We start from the raw sequence: 21207 nt of genomic DNA on the forward strand, positions 1-21207 counted from the left end.
CATCATCGCCATCTACCCGTGGAGGCCACTGGCGGTATTGCTACGAAAAATCCCCATGTGGCAAGTCCATCTGCGGCCTAAAAAGCATTTCCCCCACAGGCCAAGAGGTAAAAAATTAAAAATTAAAGACAGTAAATGGACTTTTGATTCTAGATTATTTTGCCTCACTACTTTTTCAATTGCCCAGAAAGGACCACAGACAACTGGGATCACCAGGATGTTTATTTTTATTTAAACTCAACACAAAACATTACATAATGATTAACATAGGGCCTAGATTAAATTAAAAGCAAACCTTATTAAACATACAATAGAACAACATAAATTAGGGCCGCTCTGAGATTAATATTCCTAAATTAGCACATGATGGTTATAGTTTATCAGGGAATATCACAATCACACATAGCCAACATTTTTCTAAAACACTTCTTTTTCCTTTGCTGTGCTGCTGTCTTTTGCACTGAGTGGGGACATTTGGACTTCAAAGGTTTTGTCAAATGCACTGTAGTCCACACGAAACGCCCCTTTCTCCAAGGAAATGCATGATTCAAATCGGTGGCCCCAAAGGACCTCGTCCTCTGTGTAGGATGTCCTCGCCTGGCAGGTCATACCTGCAACACAACAAAGCATCAGGGTCAGGTAAATGTCACTTTATCCAGGAAAAAAACTTTTTGTCTTCTACATTTTTGGTCTTCCATCCACACTTGGCCAACATCCTTAAACCAATAAGAAGAGAGTTTTTTTTCAAATGTGGTCTAATTTAAACTTTTCAAAATCACTGATAGAAGTTTCATACAGCAAGCAGTAACCACTGGGTCTGCTGTTTGGCACTGTTGGTGTTCTGTATCTTAAATCCACAATCATCAGATCCTACACAAAACTTGTACCATTTGCTACAGGTTGCTGCTATCTAATCTCATTACGTAACCAATAGTAGCTTAAAATAAGTAATATGATATGATTTATACATGGCAAGTTTAGCTAACTAATGTCTGTAATGGCAACAATTACATTTAAGCATGATTCCTTATATTCTTATGTTTTATTTGTGCTTTGGTTTTTCTTACAATACTGAAAAAGAGTTTATCTCATTCCCAAATGTAGATTCTAACTAAGTGAGACGTCCAGTCTGGAACATGATGTGAGCACTGTTTGTCTGAACAGATAGGGGCTACAAGGTCACCCTAAAACTATCAAGTTTTCCCATGCCAGTTTGAGATGTAACTGGGGGGTGAAAGTCGTACAAGGAGGAGGCGAAATGGCTCCGAGATGTCTCTTGTGTTTTTTTGATTGTCTTGAAGTGAGGGTGAGGCCATGGTTTTTCCATCCAACCACACCTACTAGATGCACCATTAAACAGTTTGACAACTCTTTTTACAGGACAGAAAAGGATCTGAAAATGCAACGTAGTGTTGTAGTACTCGAGACTGGTCTCAAAACCCCTTTTTGAAGGTCTTGTCTCGGATTCGACACATTTTTACTTAATCTTGTCTCGGTCTCAGATAAAGAGGACTTGGGATTTTATTTTAAGACCCGTGAAGACCACAACTGCAGGGATATCACTAAATTGTCTGTGAATTGTCTGATCTACTGTATGTGTGAGCATCATTACTGTGATTGAATGTAGTCTAAAACTTCCTGCTTCAAATGCAACCATAACTTCACTCATTTCTAATTTGAAGTTTGTTACTGTTAACCCCCTCTCCCCGGCCCCTTAACACGCACTCCCAAGAAAGTGAATGCTGAGGAAGGAGATGAAGCTCTGGTTGTTTAGGACATGTCAGCCAAATCGTCGGTAATACAATTTGGCTAACTAAACCATAACCATGTGGAGTTCATTTGCAAAACAACATCTAAAAGAAATGCAATGTAACGCTGACTGAGCGCTGGGATCTTTCGGATCAGTTTTAAGGAGTGCCTATGGTTAGCATTTTCTATATTTTATCATGTCATGCAGTGTGAGACTCGCCCTGCCTTGGTCTTGGTCTCAAGCCCTTAAAGTTTTGGTCTTGTCTTGGTCACGATACACTCTGGTCTTGGTGATGACTTGGTCTCGGTTTAGGTGGTTTTGACTACAACATTGATGCTAAGTTTTGAAATGTAGCTGCGTTACTATGGATGTAACCTTATTTGGAGAACAGCACTCGACTTAAAAATACTTCTACAAACCCGATGCTTCCACGATGCCCTCCAGGATGACAATGATCTCGAAGGTCTCCCTCTTCAAACGCTCGGACCCTACCTCCCAGAAAGGGCTGCTTTCATTGATGATGTGGGTGATGGTCTGGGGTTCCACCAGGAGAAGCCTGTCTTGCCCACTGTCGTAGCCCAGATTGATTTCCGACTGCTCCAGTGGGATGAACTCGCCCTCCTTGGTCTGCCTGGATTTGATGAGCTTGGCCCTAATCTTGGCGTCCACCATGTGGCTCGCTCTCAGATCACCAATGCGGAACAGCATGCACAGCTTCTCGTCACGCTCACATATGACGCATCTCTTGCTGAAGATCAGCGTCTGGGCTCTCTGCTGTGGCCGGGAGATTTTAACAAACATGCAGCCAACCATCAGAGCATCAATAATGGAGCCAAGGATGGACTGGACCATCAGGAGCACCGTACCCTCAGGGCAGTTGGCTGTCACCATCCTGGAGCCATACCCAATAGTCCTCTGGCTCTCTAATGACAGCAGCAGGGCGGAGAGGAAACTGTCTACATTTTGGAAGCAGGCCTTCCACAGCGGGTCGTGAACATGTGCAATGTCATCACGCAACCAGGCACCGAAGAGGTAAATCCCACCAAAGACCACCCATGTGAGAATGTAGCACATAGTGAACACCAGAAGGAACCAGCAAAACTTGAGGTCCACTAATGTGGTGAAAATATCTGAGATAAAGCGACTCTTGTCTGCAATAGGTCCCAGATTGACCCTGCACTTGCCATCCTTAGTGACGTAACGCTGGCGCTGATTGCTAGAAGGGACATGCAATGAGTGCTCGTCACCCAGCAGCTTCCAGCGCTTCATGTGACTCTGCAGCTTCTCGGTCGCAGAGACGGGCACGTTGCTGACGCCAGTGGAGCATCTCGATTGCCACCTGGAGCTGAAACGCTTGAGGTGTCTGCTGCGATGCGAACGCTGGGGCTTTGGCGTCTCCTCTACTGGTTCCAGAGTAGCTGATTGAATAGTGTGCGGTTGGGGGGGCTCTTGCTCAGCCGAAGTCAGAGCACAAGAGGACTTGCTGCAGGGACTCGGGGAGGGAGAAGCCTCCTGAGGTGGTTGGAGTGATGAGCACTTCAAGTTGTGGATGAGAGAGGCTCTTTTTGTGGTCATCATGGCAGAAACAGTAGATTTAGCTGTAGCCTGAAAGGAAGGAAAACAATGCATATTATTCACAAAATACAAAAAGTATAAAACTACTAAATAAATGACAAGTAGATTAATAAATTATGTCCTATTAAAGGCTGTCAAATTCTAAAGTGCCTCCAAAATGTGGCAGAGAAATGTGGCTGTGGATATTGGTGATACAGCCATATTGTGCCAGAAACTGGAAGACACGACCACCGTGAATGTGAGGCCGGGGGTCTGATCTGTGCTACTGGTGCTATGATCGTTAGTGTCTGATATGATATTATTATAAAAAAGTTGAATAATGTGAATTATGATTTAGTGAATTAGGGTGTGGCAGTAGCTTAGTTTGTGGGGACTTGTCTTGGGAACCGGAGGGTCACCGGTTCAAGTCCCAGTGCAGACCAAGTACGGAGTGTGGACTAGTAGCTGGAGAGGTGCCAGTTCATCTCCTGGGCACTGCTGAGGTGCTGTTGAGCAAGGCAGTTGCCTGTCCACTGGCAGCCCCCTTGCTTTGACATCTCTCCATTAATGCATGTCCTGTTTGGCATGTGTGTGTATTTTGGGAAAACAGAGTGAAACTACTCTCTCTTTAACTACTCCTCCTCCCTCATTGAAAAATCCTAAATCTATCACACTTTTGTGAGTTGCATACTGGACCGTGATTGGTGGTTTCCAAACTAGTTCAAAATCATCTTGTACATTCACGTGTTAAACTCAGGTTTAAGGTGAGCACAATGACACTTTTCCACTTCAGCGGATGAAAAGAGCCTTCTCAAACTTTGCACATACACCTCTTTGCAGTGAAGCTCAAATAAGTTAAGTAACAGTAAGAAAAACACATTTTTGAGTGGAGGTGGACATCCTATAATATAGAAAGCTGTACCTTGCAGGTGTAAGGAGTGTAACGGGCTGATTCTGACTGTGGTCGGGGCAGGTATGCCAGCAGATGTTTAGCAGTGAGAGTCTGCGTTGGGGGAATGGAGTTCCTGCGAGGCTCGATCCTGACGGAGCTCCTCATGTGACTGTTGCTCTGACCATTTTGTAGTGTCTCTCTGCTGCACATCACAGTGGAGATCATTGCTGAGGTCCTCAAGTTGTTGATTTCTCTTCAGGTTTTGCCTCTGTTTGGGCAATGGAATTAAATAGTCAAATATGTCAGTTTTTAACAGTTACCAAAGCTTTTTTTGTTAGTGCTGCTTCAATACTTGGATAACAACACAATGATAATTTAGACAGTGGTGGCAGCAATCAAGAGGTTTTGATAATAACCTTCATGTACATTTTGTTGTTGCTCAAGGTTTTTTTATTGGTAGGCTATTTAAAGTCATATAAAATGCAATAAAGTACAGATATAGTTGGATATACACAATATATCCCCCCATTTCTGCTCCAACAGAGCCCCATCCCTATTAATAGTACTACTGTACTGTTTAGTAATCAAACTGAATGTATGTAAAATAAAGTCAATGTGACAAATATGGTGAGACACACAAAAACCAAAAAATAAATAATAATAAATGAATAAAAAAAACATACAAAAATAAAATGAAATTTAGTTTAGAAATAAATAAATAAACTATATATAATATGAGGTCAGTAGTACAAAACTACAATACAATATTGGTGGCGTCCATTTTTACTGTATAGGTTAAAAATGGTTGCCAGGTAGCATAAGATTTTTTAGCACAGCTTCTTGTGGAACAGCAAATGTTCTGCAATGTCAAATGATAAAGGGCTTTAATCTAAAAGAGATGCAAAAGCTATCATATTGTTTGCCTGGTTACTAAGATGTATATCTTGTGGAGCTACTCCAAATACTGCAGTAGAAGCAGAAGGGTCTGTGGATACTTCCAAAATATCTTAACAGGTGTTAAATATTAATTGCCACAAACTATTCAGTTTTTGACAAAACCAAAACAACATACATTATGTGAAAAGGTGGCTGGTGGTTGCCTGCATCGGTCACACATAGGATCGACACTGGGCATGGACTTAGCCAAGCATTACTTAACAGTATTTCAAATTGTCTTAACCTCTTATTCCTATCTTTTATATATATATATATATATGTATATATATACACATACATACATACTACCGGTCAGAAGTTTGGGGTCACTTAGAAATTTTCATTCCACTCATTTATAGACAGAATACCATCTGAGATCAGTTGCATTGTTTTTTATGTTTTTTTTAACCAGGGCAGCAGTTTTCAGATTACATAATGTTCTTACATAATTGCAAAAGGGTTCTCCAATGTGTTCTCAGTTAGCCTTTTAAAATGATATCAGATCAGTAAACAGAATGGGCCTTTGGAACGTTGGATGAATGGTTGCTGATAATGGGCAATGTAGATATTGCATTAAAGATCAGCCACTTCTTTCTACAACAGTCGAGAACCCTTTTGCAATTATGTAAGCACATAATGTAATCTGAAAACTGCTGCCCTGATTAAAAAAACAATGCAACTGATCTCAGCTGCTATTATGTCTGTAATGGAGGGGAATGGACATTTCTAAGTGACCTCAAACGTTTGACTGGTAGTGGTATATATACATATACATATATATGTATATGTATATGTATATGTATGTATGTACTGCCCTTCCAAGAACAAATCTCTGAGATCCCTCCAGATGCAACTATAGATCAGCCTGATGATGTATGAAGCAAATATTGCTTTACTTCCTCATTTGGAGTAACATGAGGTCTCATTGTTCTATATCTATGGTCTCATCAGTCTGAAGTGGGCTGATCAGTGTCTCTGTCACTGCTCCAATTTGCTACACACGTAGGGATTATCACTAATCCTCAAAATTAATCGGAGAAAAATCGAGGAGGAACACGGTGGATTTGAAAAGATTACTGCCAGAAGGCTTAGAGAAAGTATTGTCCAGATGTGTCCAAGTGAACTGTGATAACTTGCCTTGTCATTGTGACTATTGTATCACAACAATAACACACATACAAAATGTGAACAAGTTTCTGAATCCACACAAAAGTACATATAATGTACTACAGTGTAACATACAGCTTAACTACACAATATAACCAAGTAAACTTAAGTAACTGAGGTACTTCAGACATAATGGGTACAGCAGTAAGGTTACAGCGTTACACTGATTCAAAAAGTTTAGAAAACTCCTGATCTACATAACATAGTTTAAATTGCAAATAAAATTGAGTATTAAGTGTTAACATATAGTGGAAATAAAAGCATTTTTACATCTCAACTATTCAAATACACATAATATTGAAAATGTTTTTTTTTTATTAACAGATTTCTACCACCGATTTATCTGCTGAATAGAACATCCAAAAAGAGAAGATAATGACATACCTCTGTAGAGCACACCTTTAGATGAAAACAGCCGCTGCCAGAACTTACAGTGACTTCCTTGTTGGAGTCATCTGATCAGATGAAGTAGGAGACACTGTTGGAGAGAGCGAGGAGGCTCTGCTGTGGGACTGTCCAGCTGTTTGTCTCCTCCCCCCGGCCCGGCCGGCATCATTCACAGAGCAAAACACTGCATGTTGGGGCTGCTGCAGCTCCACAGACATTAGGGACAATAGATTCCTAATGTGTAATATTTATTTTAATAGCACTTTTCTTAACAAAGAATCATCCATCTCGCAGATTGATCATGATGTGGTGTGTAAGTTGACGTTTTCTCCTGGGAGACACTAAGGTTTCCCTCCCCCTTGAAGTGTCCAGAATTGACATGGCTCATCCTCTGAGGGGCAGGAATATGCTCTGGTGCCCTTCCCATTACATTTGATATATCTCTTTTGTTTAAGGGAACATTTTGGCCCGTTGAGGTGCAAAGAGGTCAAAGGTGCCTTACATTACATTAAATTACATTACATACAATTTCATTCATTTAGCTGGTACTTTTATTCAAAGCAACTTCCAATAAGTCCATTCAACTGTGAAGGTGTAAACTCGAAACAGCAAGAATCAAATACAATAAATATATTAGCTTCAATAAGCCAAACTACAAAGTCGTACATAAGTGCAATTCTTTTTTTTCTTTTTTTTTATATATATAGCCATCATCTTCTTAGCCAAGGTGTGTTCTCAGCCTGCAAGGGAAGATGTTTAAACTTTCAGCTGTCCTGATGTCAATTGGGAGCTCGTTCCACCATTTAGGAGCCAGGACAGCACAGTTGGGATTTGGTTGAGTGATTAGGTGTCCCTCGCAGTGAGGGAGCAGAAAGCAGATTTGCCAATGCAGAGCGGAGTAGATGGGCTGGGGTGTATAGTTTCAAGGTCCCATGACATGGTGCTCTTTGGATGCTTTTATATAGACTTTAGTGGTCCCCTAATACTGTATCTGATCTCTCTTTTATATAGACCTTAGTGGTCCCCTAATACTGTATCTGATCTCTCTTTTATATAGACCTTAGTGGTCCCCTAATACTGTATCTGAAGTCTCTTTTATATAGACCTTAGTGGTCCCCTAATACTGTATCTGAAGTCTCTTTTATATAGACCTTAGTGGTCCCCTAATACTGTATCTGAAGTCTCTTTTATATAGACCTTAGTGGTCCCCTAATACTGTATCTGAAGTCTCTTTTATATAGACCTTAGTGGTCCCCTAATACTGTATCTGATCTCTCTTTTATATAGACCTTAGTGGTCCCCTAATACTGTATCTGAAGTCTCTTTTATATAGACCTTAGTGGTCCCCTAATACTGTATCTGAAGTCTCTTTTATATAGACCTTAGTGGTCCCCTAATACTGTATCTGAAGTCTCTTTTATATAGACCTTAGTGGTCCCCTAATACTGTATCTGAAGTCTCTTTCCCGAAATTAAGCCTTGGTGCAGAATTACAGCCACTAGAGCCAGTCCCACAATGAGCTTTCCTTAGGATGTGCCATTTCTGTGTCTGTAGCTATTGAGGAGGAGAGAGGGGGGGGCAAGGTGGAGGGTGGGGGTGTGGCCTTGACCAACTGCCACTTTACTCGTTTGAAAGCCATGACGTCTCTCTCTCGTGGGTGGGCCAAATTCTCTGGGTGGGCAAAGCAGAGAAAGGGGAGGTAACCTTGCTCCTTATGACCTCATAAGGAGAAGATTCCAGATCAGCCCATCTGAGCTTTCATTTTCTCAAAGGCAGAGCAGGATACACAGGGCTCGGTTTACACCTATCACCATTTCTAGCCACTGGGGGACCATAGGCAGGCTGGGGGAACGCATATTAATGTTAAAAAACCTCATAAAGTGAAATTTTCATGCCATGGACCTTTCACCACGTCCTAGATGTAAGCTGGGCCTGATTCGTTCGCACAACTGTACACAAGTACTAGTGTCTAGAAGCAGATTCCTTAAAAACAAAGATTTATCATTGAAGTGACCATGAATGAACATTTTTAGAGCTAGTACTTTTGGTTTCATGCAATCAGAATGCTGAATGCATATCCTATTTAGGATTTCACAAGCATCTCACCCTTCTCCCATTTTATTTTAATGTTATGGTATTAGTTTTTCACCTTATTAGGATATACTAGAGATCTGCACATGTGGTGCAGAAGACACAGAACTGACCCTAAACTATGGAAAGTGCTTGCAAAGCCATTACACAGCTGCTGACAAAAGTAAAGGCAGTTGCAATTTCTTCCAACAACACACTCATCATTGTGTACTGGCAAGGTGGCATGCCGTGCCACCAAGATCATCATCATATTCATCAAAAACAGCTGGAAAAGGTTCTGAAAAGTTGAGTCTTTTGGTTTATTTGGACAAGTAATAAATACATGGACAGAAGAGTTCAGTTTAATGGCTTGAGATGCAAGGCCCAGGGGAATCTTTATCAGAACTCAATGGTCGTTTAGGTTTAAACAAACTCTCCTGAAATGACATCAGTACAGAAAAGCTCAAACACGCTACAGATGAAGTTTGATTAACAAGCAAAGTTAACCCTGGATAAGACATCATGTCAACAGATGGCACAACCTCAGTTGGCTTTGTCGTGGTAAACCCACTACAAGCTATATGACTGGATGCTGCAGGATGTAAAGAAGCCTTCGTGTAATCTCTGAAGGACTAATTGCAGTCTGGATGCTGAGAAGTAACATATCCCACAGATTGATTACAACCAGCTTATATAGCGACAGCACCTCGGTCAGACACTGTCTCTGTGACAAACTGTTGGACCTAAACACATGTGAATGCATATATTGAACGCAACAGAAAATGGAAATGAATGAATTTTCCTCAGAGGAAAAAGTGCTGTAGTATCTTTCTTTTTGCTCCAAGGATCTATTTGATTTTGGTCAGAGCTACAGCTCTCCTCTCCGTATTCTGAAACAAAGCTCGGATCAGGTTCTTCACCTCCGAACTGGAGAACTCCAACGCCAGCGGACCTTTCCCGTCAGCCCACCTGTGGAGAGGAATCACAGACAAATCAGCCAATCGCATACCCTGGAAAGTTCTCGCGAGAGCACAATTTGAATTTGCTCCGCGAGTTACTCTGGCATTCAGTAATGATGCTCATTAACTATGCCCCTGTAGCCCCCCTGTGGCGGGCCAGAGGCGAGCTAAACAGATGACGGCAGTTTACCAGCGCCGCTGGTAGCTAAGCGTATGGGGCCCTGGATACGTCACCCTGTGTATTGTTGTGACTGGTCGTAGTGTTATCCAATTGCGTGAGGTGAGATTTTCAAATTCAAAATTTCATTACTCAGTGCCAGACCCTTAATCTTTCGAATTTGGGTCTGGATTTCCAGGCTACCAATCGCACACATTAAAAGGGGGGAAAAGTATGATGGTAGCCAGAAGCTTCTTTTAATACCAAAGAGGCACTCGCATAAGTCACTATACTAACAAGCATAAAAAACACTTGTATAATGTCTTCTGTGGCAGTGTTTTTGGAGTTTGACTCAGCCTAACGACTAAAAGTCAGGATGTCTTCGCCTTAGCTGCTTCAATTTTGACCGCTCTTTTGTAAAACTCTGTCTCTTGCTAACTGCAATCTTTTAAGTTGCACTGCAGTGTAGCTTTAAGGCTAGTGGGAACAAACGTAAATGTAAAATAGAACAACTGGCATACCGGGACATTATTCTTTGAACTCAGTTAATTAAAGTCCAGATTATGTAGGTATATTTTGAGAAAGGAGCAGAACAAGCCTGAGCATAATCACTGGCCAGCAAATAACGCCCAATGGTGTTTTAAGCCCTCAACGTCTCCTTCCAGGCAGCGCTGCGACCGTTGACTTCAGGGCACCTAATCCTAACCATTGCCTAATTGACTTCAAGGCAGCGCCGCAACTGTTGACTTCAGGGCACCTAACTCTAAATTTAACCCTAACCTAATCCCAGTGCCTTCCAGGCAGTGCTGCCTGGAAGGAGAAGTTGGGGGCTTAAAACACAGATAAACGCAAATACCCCAGACCTTGCTTTTATTCACTTTATACTATAATCTATTGATACTTTATTGTTTCCTGACCTGTCGACTATCTCCTGCAGGCTGGCCCGCAGCACGATGACCAGCTCCTTGAAGGTACTCCACTTCCTCACGTAGAGAGGCACTTCCTCCTGATACTTCTTGTTCTTGTTTTCCTCGGCCAGAGGGATGAAAACCAGCGGACCTTCCTCAATGATGGTTTGACACAGAGTGTGAAGGTGCTCCCCGTCCTCAGAGGAAATATCCTGTAGACGGTTAAGTAAGAAATAAAATCCTTATTGCTCATTTCATACAGTTGATCATAATCATATCAAGATAATACTATTTTTCTGTGTTTGAACTCAACAAATTTGGGTATTTAATCAACCTGGGACTACATCCAAAATAAAAAAAATCAGAACCCTTAACTACTGATGGGATTAGTGCTGTAGAAATGTAAATCATCTTAACCATTATACAGTCACAAATAATTAATCTCCCCTCTGTATTTTTTTTACTAGGATTTAATGGTTTGTAGCTTAAAAGAAAAAGAAAAAAAAAGCCAAACCTCTAGCATCATGATTTTGGAAATGACTTCTGCGATGGCTGTGTTGAGGAGGTTGCCCATGGCTTTACAATAGATGCTGACTGGTAGGACATCCTGCCACACTGTGCCCAACTGCTTCAACTGATGGATGACCTGCCATAAAGCAAACAGATGACCACGGTATGATTGAGAAACTGTGCATGAATAAAATAATTTATTGATTTGCCAGATGCAGTCATAGCTATAGCCTGAAAGCGCATAAACACCATTTTTACAACAGTTACATATTCTTTTCAAGGCTTTTCTTCTCACCTGTCTTACTGCTTTGCTGGCTGCAATGTAGTTGTCTTCATCATCCAGGTTGCCGAAATTGTGAGCGGTGGAAAGTCTCTCCAACAGTTCAGCTCTCTGGACGTTCATCTGCGCCAAGAAGCACTGGGCACCTGGCGGGAAATGACAAAAGGCTGCTCAGCATATTTTCAAGGTAATCTGCAGATTAGATGTTTCTATTTCGTATATGTTAAAAGTGGACATTTTGGTCCGATGGTGACTTGTTGTCTGTGGACCATGAATGTCCGAGGAACAGGAGTAATTTTGGAGATGAATTTCTGTACCAAATTTCATGGCAATGTGGCCGACCGTTATAATTATTTGTTTACCCAGTTTCCTGAATCCGGGCACCATGTCAACAAATGTTGCGATGCCCTCGCTGAGGGGCTGTGGCAGGTGAGTTCTGAAATGGTGGCCCAGGGTGAGCAGGTGGTGGGCTAGGTACATGCAGTTGTTGTGCTGGATGGCAGCCAGGTGAGGGAACTTGAGCAGGTTCTCCCTAGATTGAGTAGCAGAGAAAAAGAAGGCAACCATTTACACCTCGAGGAGAAATGTGTTTGTTTTGATCCGCTCCGTTATACGACGGAAACATCCTTACTTGTGGTACGTCGGGACGACATCGTAGAACAGCTGAAAGATGTTTCTCACGGTGAAGAAGAGTTGTAATGCACTAAAAACAACAGAAAGATTGATTACGTTTTACAACACTTATTCATTGATGACGTTCTGACAAGCCTCGACCCTCCCTGCCCGGTGGCCTAATAAAAAACTCCATCGACATGCATTATGGAAATAGCAGGATCCAGTGAAGCTTGACTCTGCCTCGGTCTAGAGGTCAGGTTATCTTGGCCTCTGCTGCTTCATTTCGGACCACTTTTCCACCTCGTTTTGAGTGTGATGTTGATAGGACTTTTTAATGTAAGTATTGTTTACGTTGCTTCTTTTATTGCCATTGCCCTCCTCCTGACAGTCCACTGCAGCTGTACTTACTTATGTAGCTTCACAGTGTTTTGCAATGATGATACATCAACAATGCTGTGAGCCAAAGCCAATTTACAAGAATGAAAAAAAAGTTGAACAAATAATCATAAATAATGCTGAAACTTTACAGCATATGAAATGGGACTCTTCCGTTTAGAAACATTTGACTCTTAAAGAAGATTAGTTACAGCAGGTCTCTGAGCACTGGAACACACCATTGTGTGGAGCTTCCAACAGCTTCACTCAGGGTGTTGAGAGCCAGCTCCATCAGCTGCTGCACCGACTCGCTGATGCGGCAGGCTGGCAGACACATACTCCACGGAGACAGCTGCTTTTTGTTCTCCATCGTTATCTCGTTCTTTGTGGTCTCATGCTTCCCCTTCAGCTCCGAAGCTGGAACTGGCAGCTTGGCAAGACGCAGCTTGTAGTCTGGTGTGATCTAACAGAGTTAAGAGAAAATTGGTGCAAAAAGACAAACAAATAAGCAATGTGGAGATTTTGGGGAATATTTCATGTAAATTTGGACTGCAGCACAATGCAATGTAATACAATAGTGCCCAATAGTGACAATCCATCTTCCAATGTCAAATAAAGAAAGAGAAGAGTCTGAAAAAAATGCTAACTGCTAGAAAGAAAATCACTGTGACCGTTTCCAAGAGCCTGAAAGGGGAGAGTGCAAGTGCATGAACATAAACAGAGCAAAGTAGTAGCTGCACATGCACTGCAAATGTGAGATTTCAATCAATCAATCAATCAATCAATCAATCAGAAGTAGACATATTTCATGGTTCATTGTATGAGAGAAAAGGCTTCAAGGTTGCCTCTGACTAATAGCATCCCTGGGAAACACTTGTTACTGAGACTTACTAAGTAAATAACATCCATTTTTAATGTTTCCTGTTTTCCATTTCAGTCTGTAGCAGCTGAGTCAATCCCCAGTCTCCAGTTTATTCATCCAGACACTCAGCCCTAGCTCACACATACTTTGACGGTGTTGTGCATCTTGGAGGTCATGAGTTTGCGGGCCGCCACGATGACATCCTTGCACTTCTTGCTGGCAAAGTGACAGTTGACATCCCTGGCGTATTTGAGCAGGTCTGTGGAATCGCCCTGCAGAAACTCCATCTCCTTCAGAGACTTCTCAAACTCTTCCGTTTCCTTGATCACCTTGAATGTGTACAACAAAACAGATATTCAGTAAAAATTGAATTCTGTTATGTGTCATTAAAATAGCATTGTACAATGCAAACTGCTGTCAGGTCCATACATACAGTGTTGTATTTCTCCAGCTGGCTGCTGTTGGTGGGGATGGAGTAGAGCAGACACTCATGGATGATGCACTTGGACATTTCCTCCCAAATCAGCTCCCCCAAGATAGCAGAGAGCTTTTTATCACCAATGGACACATCTGAAAAGAATAATAAGTAAAACATAGTGAAATAGAGCAAGCTTTAAGCATGATACATCATTTCGTTATGGTCCCAGCTGACCTATACCTAGCAGGTGTGAGTGCAGTGTCCTGAGCACCAGGAGCAGTTTGCTGTAGACTTGTGAAGGAGTGGACCTCTCCTTGTGGCTCTCCTCCAAACACTGTAAGGCCAAGACGGTTCCCTCACCCTGCTGCTCTGTTACCCTCACCGACAGTGACGGGTACATCACCAACGGCTTCAGCATGGTCTTCATCAGCACCTGACCTGAACGACAACATAAACCAGCAGCACTGAGCACATTCTGGCCTTGGATACATTGTGCTGGAGAGCTAGAGCGATAAATCAGCTAATAATACCTTATTGCAGATACAGAAATATCAATGAACATATCAGCCGATAAGGTGCAAGAAACTGCAGAGCAGAAATGCCAAAAATATGCTTCGAAACGATGTCTCCATTACACACGTCTAACAGAGAGCACTGACCAGTTCCAGTTGTCAAATGTTTTGGTTAAAACATATACAAGACCGTTCTAAAGTTTGTAATCAGCTGTTATCTTGACTTTTTTTTTTTTACTTCTTTCCTTCGGTAATAACTAGTTTAACAGAGATAAAAACAGAATAAATCAGAGACCAAATGTATTATTTACATTTTAAATAGGCCACAAAAGAAGAGGAATTAAATTATTCAAACTTTCATTTAGTGGATGTCCACAGTGTTGCATGATGGGAGAATACTGTTGGATCTTGGATGTTGAATTAGTTTTCCAGTCCAGAAAAGCATAAGTGATAATAATAATAATAATAATAATAATAATAAGATCATTATTTAAGCGGCAAAATGTGGCTCTAAATGTTGAGTTGTGTTTTTCTTTGGGCCCTGTGCAGTCTACTCAGTGGTTAGATTGGAGATGTTTAAACTGTGATGGGTCAGTCTATAGTATGTTCAGCTGATATTCCCACAGTGCTAACCCTATACTAACCTTTTTCTATTGTGAAGTTGGAAGAAAAGGTATGAAAACACAATTATAATAGATTATGAAAGGACTGCATATTTAACAGTGAGCAGTGTTGCTTGCTCTTACTGAAGAGTTTGATCTTGTGCTGAAGGTCTCCCTGGATGGCCAGAGCTTGCAGGACGCAGCAGAGCAGAGCTGTTGGTTTCGCTTCACCGTCCTTAGTGCACCCATGGCTCAGATTCAGCTTCACCTTCAGGAACGACTTCAGACCTGCAGGCTCTGGTGGTACACGTCCATCAGTCACTACTAATGCCTCAGATAGGTTTGCTGTCAGGTTTTGAAATATGCAAAACAAGAAATGCTAACAAGTAAAATAAATAAATAAATAAATAAAAAAACAGTTCATAAAATAGACCAATTGTGTACAAGCTGGGTTGGAGGGATCCCGGATAATGTTGTGTGATTTTTTTGAGACAATGACTGGAATTAATGTCATTAGGTGAAAGGTAGTCTGGATCGACGACAATTCATTTCCACGATAATCGCCAGAACTTCCGCCGATGTGTGTTGCCGCTGTTCTCTTTTCGGGAAACAACAAACTTTGGACCGATTGGTAGTTATTGCTGTGGACAAAGTACACATGGCGATACACTGGTAAGAGCAAATGATGTTTAACCATGTATCCAGCTAATTTAAATAGCTTGTGTTACTGTATTGTGTGAACAGTTAACTTAATATTGTATGTGGCGTTTTCATTTGCAGGGTGCAAATGCTCCAACAAAACAAGTTCCTTCCGAGACTATTTTGCAGAGCCACCGTTGCTACGTTTGGAATTTTGGAGCTTAGACGATTGTGATTGGTTTAAAGAAATGCAAACAACCCAGAGCGTTTTTTTCTCCTATCCCAGATGCAGAATGTATGTGTGGTAGAGCCAGACCTTACTCTACAGCGTTGTAGAGATAGGTCTGGCAATGCGATACTATGTGAAAGGTGAGAGCCAGAGAGTACCCTGCAACATCCTCTGACTGATCAGTATCACATGTATACCTACACGTAGATGCTGTATGAAAGAAAAGGAACTCTAAGTAAAGTCTTTGACCTTTGAGACAACACTGACAACTGTAGCATTTGCATCAAGTTTGGCTTATTTTGTTTTGATGAACCTACTTTTTGTAGCAAAGTACGGTACAAACTATACTTCATATAGTTGTTTTAGTACCACACCTGACACACACACACACACACACACACGCACACGCACACGCACACAGAAAAAAGAAAAGAAAAGAAAAAAGTCTTACCCTTTGAGGACGGTAAACTCCAGATGACAAGGCGCTTCCATTCATCTCCCAGGTGGTAAATTAAGTTCTCTCTCTGCACGGTCAACTCAGAGCTAAGAGCACTGAGCAATGGCAGCTGGGAAGTCTTCCAGCCCTTCAGTGAATCCACACTGGCCCTTGCCTGGAAAACAATCAGTCAAATCCATATCAATCAGTATTTTTATTTTATTCATATAGCCCAATATCACAAAGGGGGGCTTTACAATCTGTACAGCATAAGACACCCTCTGTCCTTAGACCCTCGATTCAGTTAAGGAAAAACCCGCCTCCAAAAAACCTTGGAAAAAAAGCTCAGAAAGAGCACCAGAGGTTTCTTTCTCTCTCCCTAGTGAGACAGACATGCAATTGATGTGTGTAAATTATAGACCAACATAACCTCTCCTATGCTTGACCTTAATTTAAAAAGGTAGGCGCGCCTATTTTAACTGTATAAAAGCTTGTCCACACAGGTGTTTCATGCTGCGTTTTTCAGTCATCATAGTTGATCCAGACACTCTTTTCACATGATTGAATGGAATTGCTGCAAAAACGCACGCATGTTTGTTTTTTTTGTTTGCACACCAACATGGCACGTATCCCTGTTACAGCTATTCTTTTGACATTTAAGTCCTTTTCTTAAACAAGTTCAAGCCAATTTCCAGGTTCACCTGGACTTTAGACTGGGCACTCCTGATCAATTATATCAAAGAAAACTGCACTGCAGGGTAAAAAAGTGCAGTCACAACATCCTCTTTTTTTGGAAGTAAGCTACAGACGGCACACAACAGTGACTGGCAGTGATTTGTTGTGGGTGATATGGGTGATATGTAATTTGATCTATTACAGTGGTAGTTGACAGCCTGCCTGAAGAAATATACCGTACATACAGAAGGAGCTAAATCAGCTCGGTTAGTGTGCCGTCATTTCAGTTTTCGATTAATTGCCCGGCCCTAGTTCAGAGTGGAGGTAAGGATGTGCAGACATGATGTAAGACGCTCTCACCCTTTCCAGATGGTTAGCTGCATCAACATACTTCTTGTCCAGTAAAGCTTTGTTGGACTCCTCCATTGCACTGTGAAACTGAGTCACACAATAGATATGACACAGTAAGATTCAAACATGTCACTTATGGATGCTAATACCACGGTTTCTCTGCTAAAACAAGTCTACACCTTTATTTAATGTATGGCAAACCCAAAGCCCTACCAGTACAATGCATATAATAACTGTTATGAGCTCATTAATGAAAGAAATTAATTGAAAAGTATACATTATCTTTTTTCTTAAAGAAAGTGACATTAGCATCTATGTTCATAGTCTATTTAATTCAATTTGTGACTACATATTATTTTACTTAATAAATTGCCATGTACAATATGTTGTACCTGTTTTAGGTGTCCAAGCATTGTCATTATGATGGTATTTTTCTCCAGCTGCTGCTTTATCTTTGCATACTCCGCCACAGCCACGTGGATATTCTGCTGCACCTGTGTCAACACACACAAACATCCAACGTTAACAAATATTTGATTGATTTAATTTATTTAGCACATGTAAAAAAACTAAATAAGTAGAAAAGATATGCAAAGGAAACCGAGAAAACCCTCAAGGGGCTTGACACGTTGGGATCTCTAAAATAATTCAAGAAAGGTAGCATATAGAGAATAAAAACCTAAAAAAAACAGTCTAAAAAAAAGGGACAGAAGAAATGAACAATTAAATGAGGAGAGAAAATGAAGAATGAAGAAAAAAAAAAGGGAATAGTAATTAAGAAATAAAAGAAAAGAGACACGTTAGGCTACTGATACAGTAAAATAAATATATACTACTGTGAATCCACCTCGAGTAGAACTGAATCCAGTCCCTTCTACTCTTTCAGGGGACCTGGCTTAAACATTGCTTTCATTTATAAACAGTTTCACACATACCTCAGTCTCAATGCAGTTTTTGAGGGCATCCATTTCTTTGGAGACTTCATCAACCTGTACCATAAGCTCCTCAGATCCTTGAAGACTAGGGAGGAAGTCACCATATCGCTTGTTTATCATGTCACATACTTCTTCCTATAAAATAAACATGAAGAAAACAGAGTTAATAGATACATTGTAACAATGTATTGTTTTTTTTTAAAGCCCAGACCATGACTGTTTGCAGTTTGTGTACACTTAAAGCCAATAATGTCTGACTGTAAGTATATCATAACACTCATCCACACAATAACAGAAAATACAGTCTTTATACTGTCTATATCACGAGGTAAAGCATGCTTTAGTGCATCAAATTATGACTGAATCAGTCTATTGAACAACAGTGTTAACCCAGAATAACACAAGGTCATCAACAAAAGCACACAGAGGCAATATATAACTACAATAAAGAGGAATCATAGCTAAATAAAGTGCATTTAATCAAATATATTCCATTTATAATAATATAACAGAAAAGCAATGTGACGTTTCATATGGGAGGGTATTACTAGCTATTACTAGAGATTGATGGTGTACATTTTTTTTGTCAAAGTTGTGTTGATGGTTTCAGCACTACTTCTCCTGTCCATAACTTACCGATGATAAAACTAATTCAGACCCTCAAAAACTTACAATTAGGTTAAGTTTTTTTTAATGGCCATTTTGACAAAGTTCATATACAACATTCTACATTAGGGCTGGGCGATAGGGAGAAAATCAGATATCATGATATTCTTGACCAAATACCTCGATATCGATACTGCGGTGATATTCTAGGGTTGACAATTGGTGCTTTAACAAAATATCTTCACACTTAGATTTTAGATAATCATCAGTAATGTGGACATAATGTCTAAGTGGGGAAAAGGCAAATAATAGAACAGCTAGAACAGTCCGGTAGGTTCAGAAAAGTACATCACTGCATTACAGTAATGCAGCCTTTAAAACCAGGAAAAGACACTTATGTCATATCACGATATTCAAAATCTAAGATGATATCTAGTCTCCTATCGATATCGATATAATATCAATATATTGCCCAGCTCTATTTGACATGCACAAAGCTTAAGTCAGTAAAACTCTGATGCACTCTTGGTAAACTTTATCCAGCAGTGGAGGAAGTACTCGCATCCTATACTGAAGTAATACCACACTGTAAAAATACTCTGTTACAAGTAAAAGTCCTGCATTGAAAATGTTCCTTCAGTAAAAGCATGAAAGTTTAATCAGTAAAAAGAAGTTACAGTATTAAAAGTATAAAAATGTCCCCTGTGGCGGTTATAATATTATACATTTTATCATTGGATTATTATTCCTGAGCATTAATGTAAAAGCATTTCAGATTTTACTGTCGGAGTTAGATGAGCTGGAGCTCATTATAAAACTATTAACTAATGATTAGTTTTATTATGGATTCATCCGCTGGTTATTTTCTCCATTAATCGATCGATTGGTTTTTAAAAACAGTGATAATAGTAAATGGCGCCCCAATTACCTAGAGCCCAAAGTGACACCTTCACAATATTTGTTTTGTCCAACAAATCTGATCATTTGTGAAGCTGGAACCATTAAATGTTTTTACATGATTATATAGTTGTTCAATAAGCTCTTTATATGTTTTGTATTCACACATTTTAACTTGTAAAGTAACTAAAGGTGCCAGATAAATGCTTTGTTTCTTTATTTATACATATAAAAATGTAGTAAATAATTTGAAAGGGAATGTAAAGCAAAATTGCCTAAAAACCCTTGAAGAGTGGCATTCTCCAGGCATCATATTACAGGAATTAATCACGTCATGTAATATACACAATTTGTATGCATCTATTAATAATTTTACACACATACATCATGCACACTGATTCATAATAATTGCTTAGAGTCCTCACAAGACAAGAAAGACAAAAGGATAATATAAACGCACACAGAAAAAAAAGAAGCAAAAATGATAATAGGCCTTAATGCAGTGGAGTAAAAAGTAGAAGTGGCATGAAAAGAAGTAGCTACTAGTAACGTTACCTCAACTGTGTACTTAAGTAAATGAACTTAACGTTAGTTACATTCCACCACTGACTTCATTCAATACAGCGACCTACTGTAAGACAACTCTAGTGCAGCTAATATAAAGTTATTTTCTTAAGGATTAAAATACAGCCACGTAGTCAGATGTCACCACTGAGTTGACAGCAAATATAACGTTAGCAGCTAAGTCTTAACGTTACTAACGCTAATGCCCTAAATTAAACTAGCTCAATAGTCCGCTATGTATTAGCTAATACGTATTTGCAGCTTAGTCTTATTTTAGAAAGAACCGTAAACATTTAGCTAACGTTTGTCAAAGAATAAAAGAGATTTCATGACTTTCAGTGTTAGCGCTAACTGCTAACGCTGGTTCAAACTTTACTTAGCGTTACGTAGCCAATGCTATGCTAGCTAGTGGATTACCTTTGTATCTTCCACCTTGCGCGACATTTTGCTTATTTTGCTGGACAGGTCCTCTTTCTCCAGTTTGCCAGAGCTGGCGAGGACTTCAGTCACAAACGACGCCATGCTGTATCTCTACGGGAACGTTATAATGTTTTACAAAACTGTGACAGATCAGCACAACAGCTCAGGACCCGCCAGGCGGTCTGATTGGTTGGAGATGTCGCCTTCTTCTTCGCTTTACATTTGATGGTAAAGTGCTATCATACCGTGCTATTACCGCCACCGTGTGCTGAATGTAGGGACTTAACGCACTGTTGAAGAAGTATTCAGATCCTTTCCTTCAGTAAAAGTTCTAATGTCACACTGTGAAAATCTGGGCCCTGTAGAAAGTAATTCTCTATGGGCCCCACCCCACATCCACAGCTATTCATTCTAGCATCTTTTTGGGCCCTCATCACATAAGGGCCCTGGGTAAAGTCCCCTTTACGCCCCCAGTCCGACACCCCTGGCTACTACACCACA

General features: G+C 40.5%; 2 protein-coding genes across 3 annotated transcripts; both read right to left on the reverse strand.

The window, feature by feature from the left end:
* Positions 1 to 204: 204 nt before the first annotated feature.
* On the reverse strand, positions 205 to 6777 carry LOC120543560 (G protein-activated inward rectifier potassium channel 3-like). The gene is made up of 4 exons (XM_039776680.1): positions 6684 to 6777; positions 4227 to 4464; positions 2170 to 3355; positions 205 to 611 (listed from the first exon to the last, which is right to left on the reverse strand). Exons 2-4 carry the CDS (start codon positions 4419 to 4421, stop codon positions 418 to 420), a joined length of 1575 nt encoding a protein of 524 aa, XP_039632614.1. The 5' UTR covers positions 4422 to 4464; positions 6684 to 6777; the 3' UTR covers positions 205 to 417.
* Positions 6778 to 9055: 2278 nt separating this feature from the next.
* Positions 9056 to 20904, reverse strand: zw10 (zw10 kinetochore protein). 2 transcript variants are annotated; one of them, XM_039778339.1, is made up of 16 exons: positions 20704 to 20904; positions 18220 to 18354; positions 17677 to 17778; positions 17294 to 17371; positions 16274 to 16433; positions 15099 to 15251; positions 14081 to 14278; positions 13856 to 13992; positions 13569 to 13751; positions 12800 to 13023; positions 12202 to 12273; positions 11933 to 12102; positions 11586 to 11716; positions 11295 to 11426; positions 10790 to 10992; positions 9056 to 9725 (listed from the first exon to the last, which is right to left on the reverse strand). In XM_039778339.1, exons 1-16 carry the CDS (start codon positions 20806 to 20808, stop codon positions 9605 to 9607), a joined length of 2304 nt encoding a protein of 767 aa, XP_039634273.1. In that variant the 5' UTR covers positions 20809 to 20904; the 3' UTR covers positions 9056 to 9604. The 2 variants fall into 2 exon arrangements, with proteins under 2 accessions (XP_039634273.1, XP_039634272.1); XM_039778338.1 differs by having other exon boundaries at positions 15099 to 15299.
* Positions 20905 to 21207: the final 303 nt, after the last annotated feature.

The sequence above is a fragment of the Perca fluviatilis genome, chromosome 16 (assembly GCF_010015445.1).
Source record: "Perca fluviatilis chromosome 16, GENO_Pfluv_1.0, whole genome shotgun sequence".
NCBI classification, from domain to species: Eukaryota; Metazoa; Chordata; class Actinopteri; order Perciformes; family Percidae; genus Perca; species Perca fluviatilis.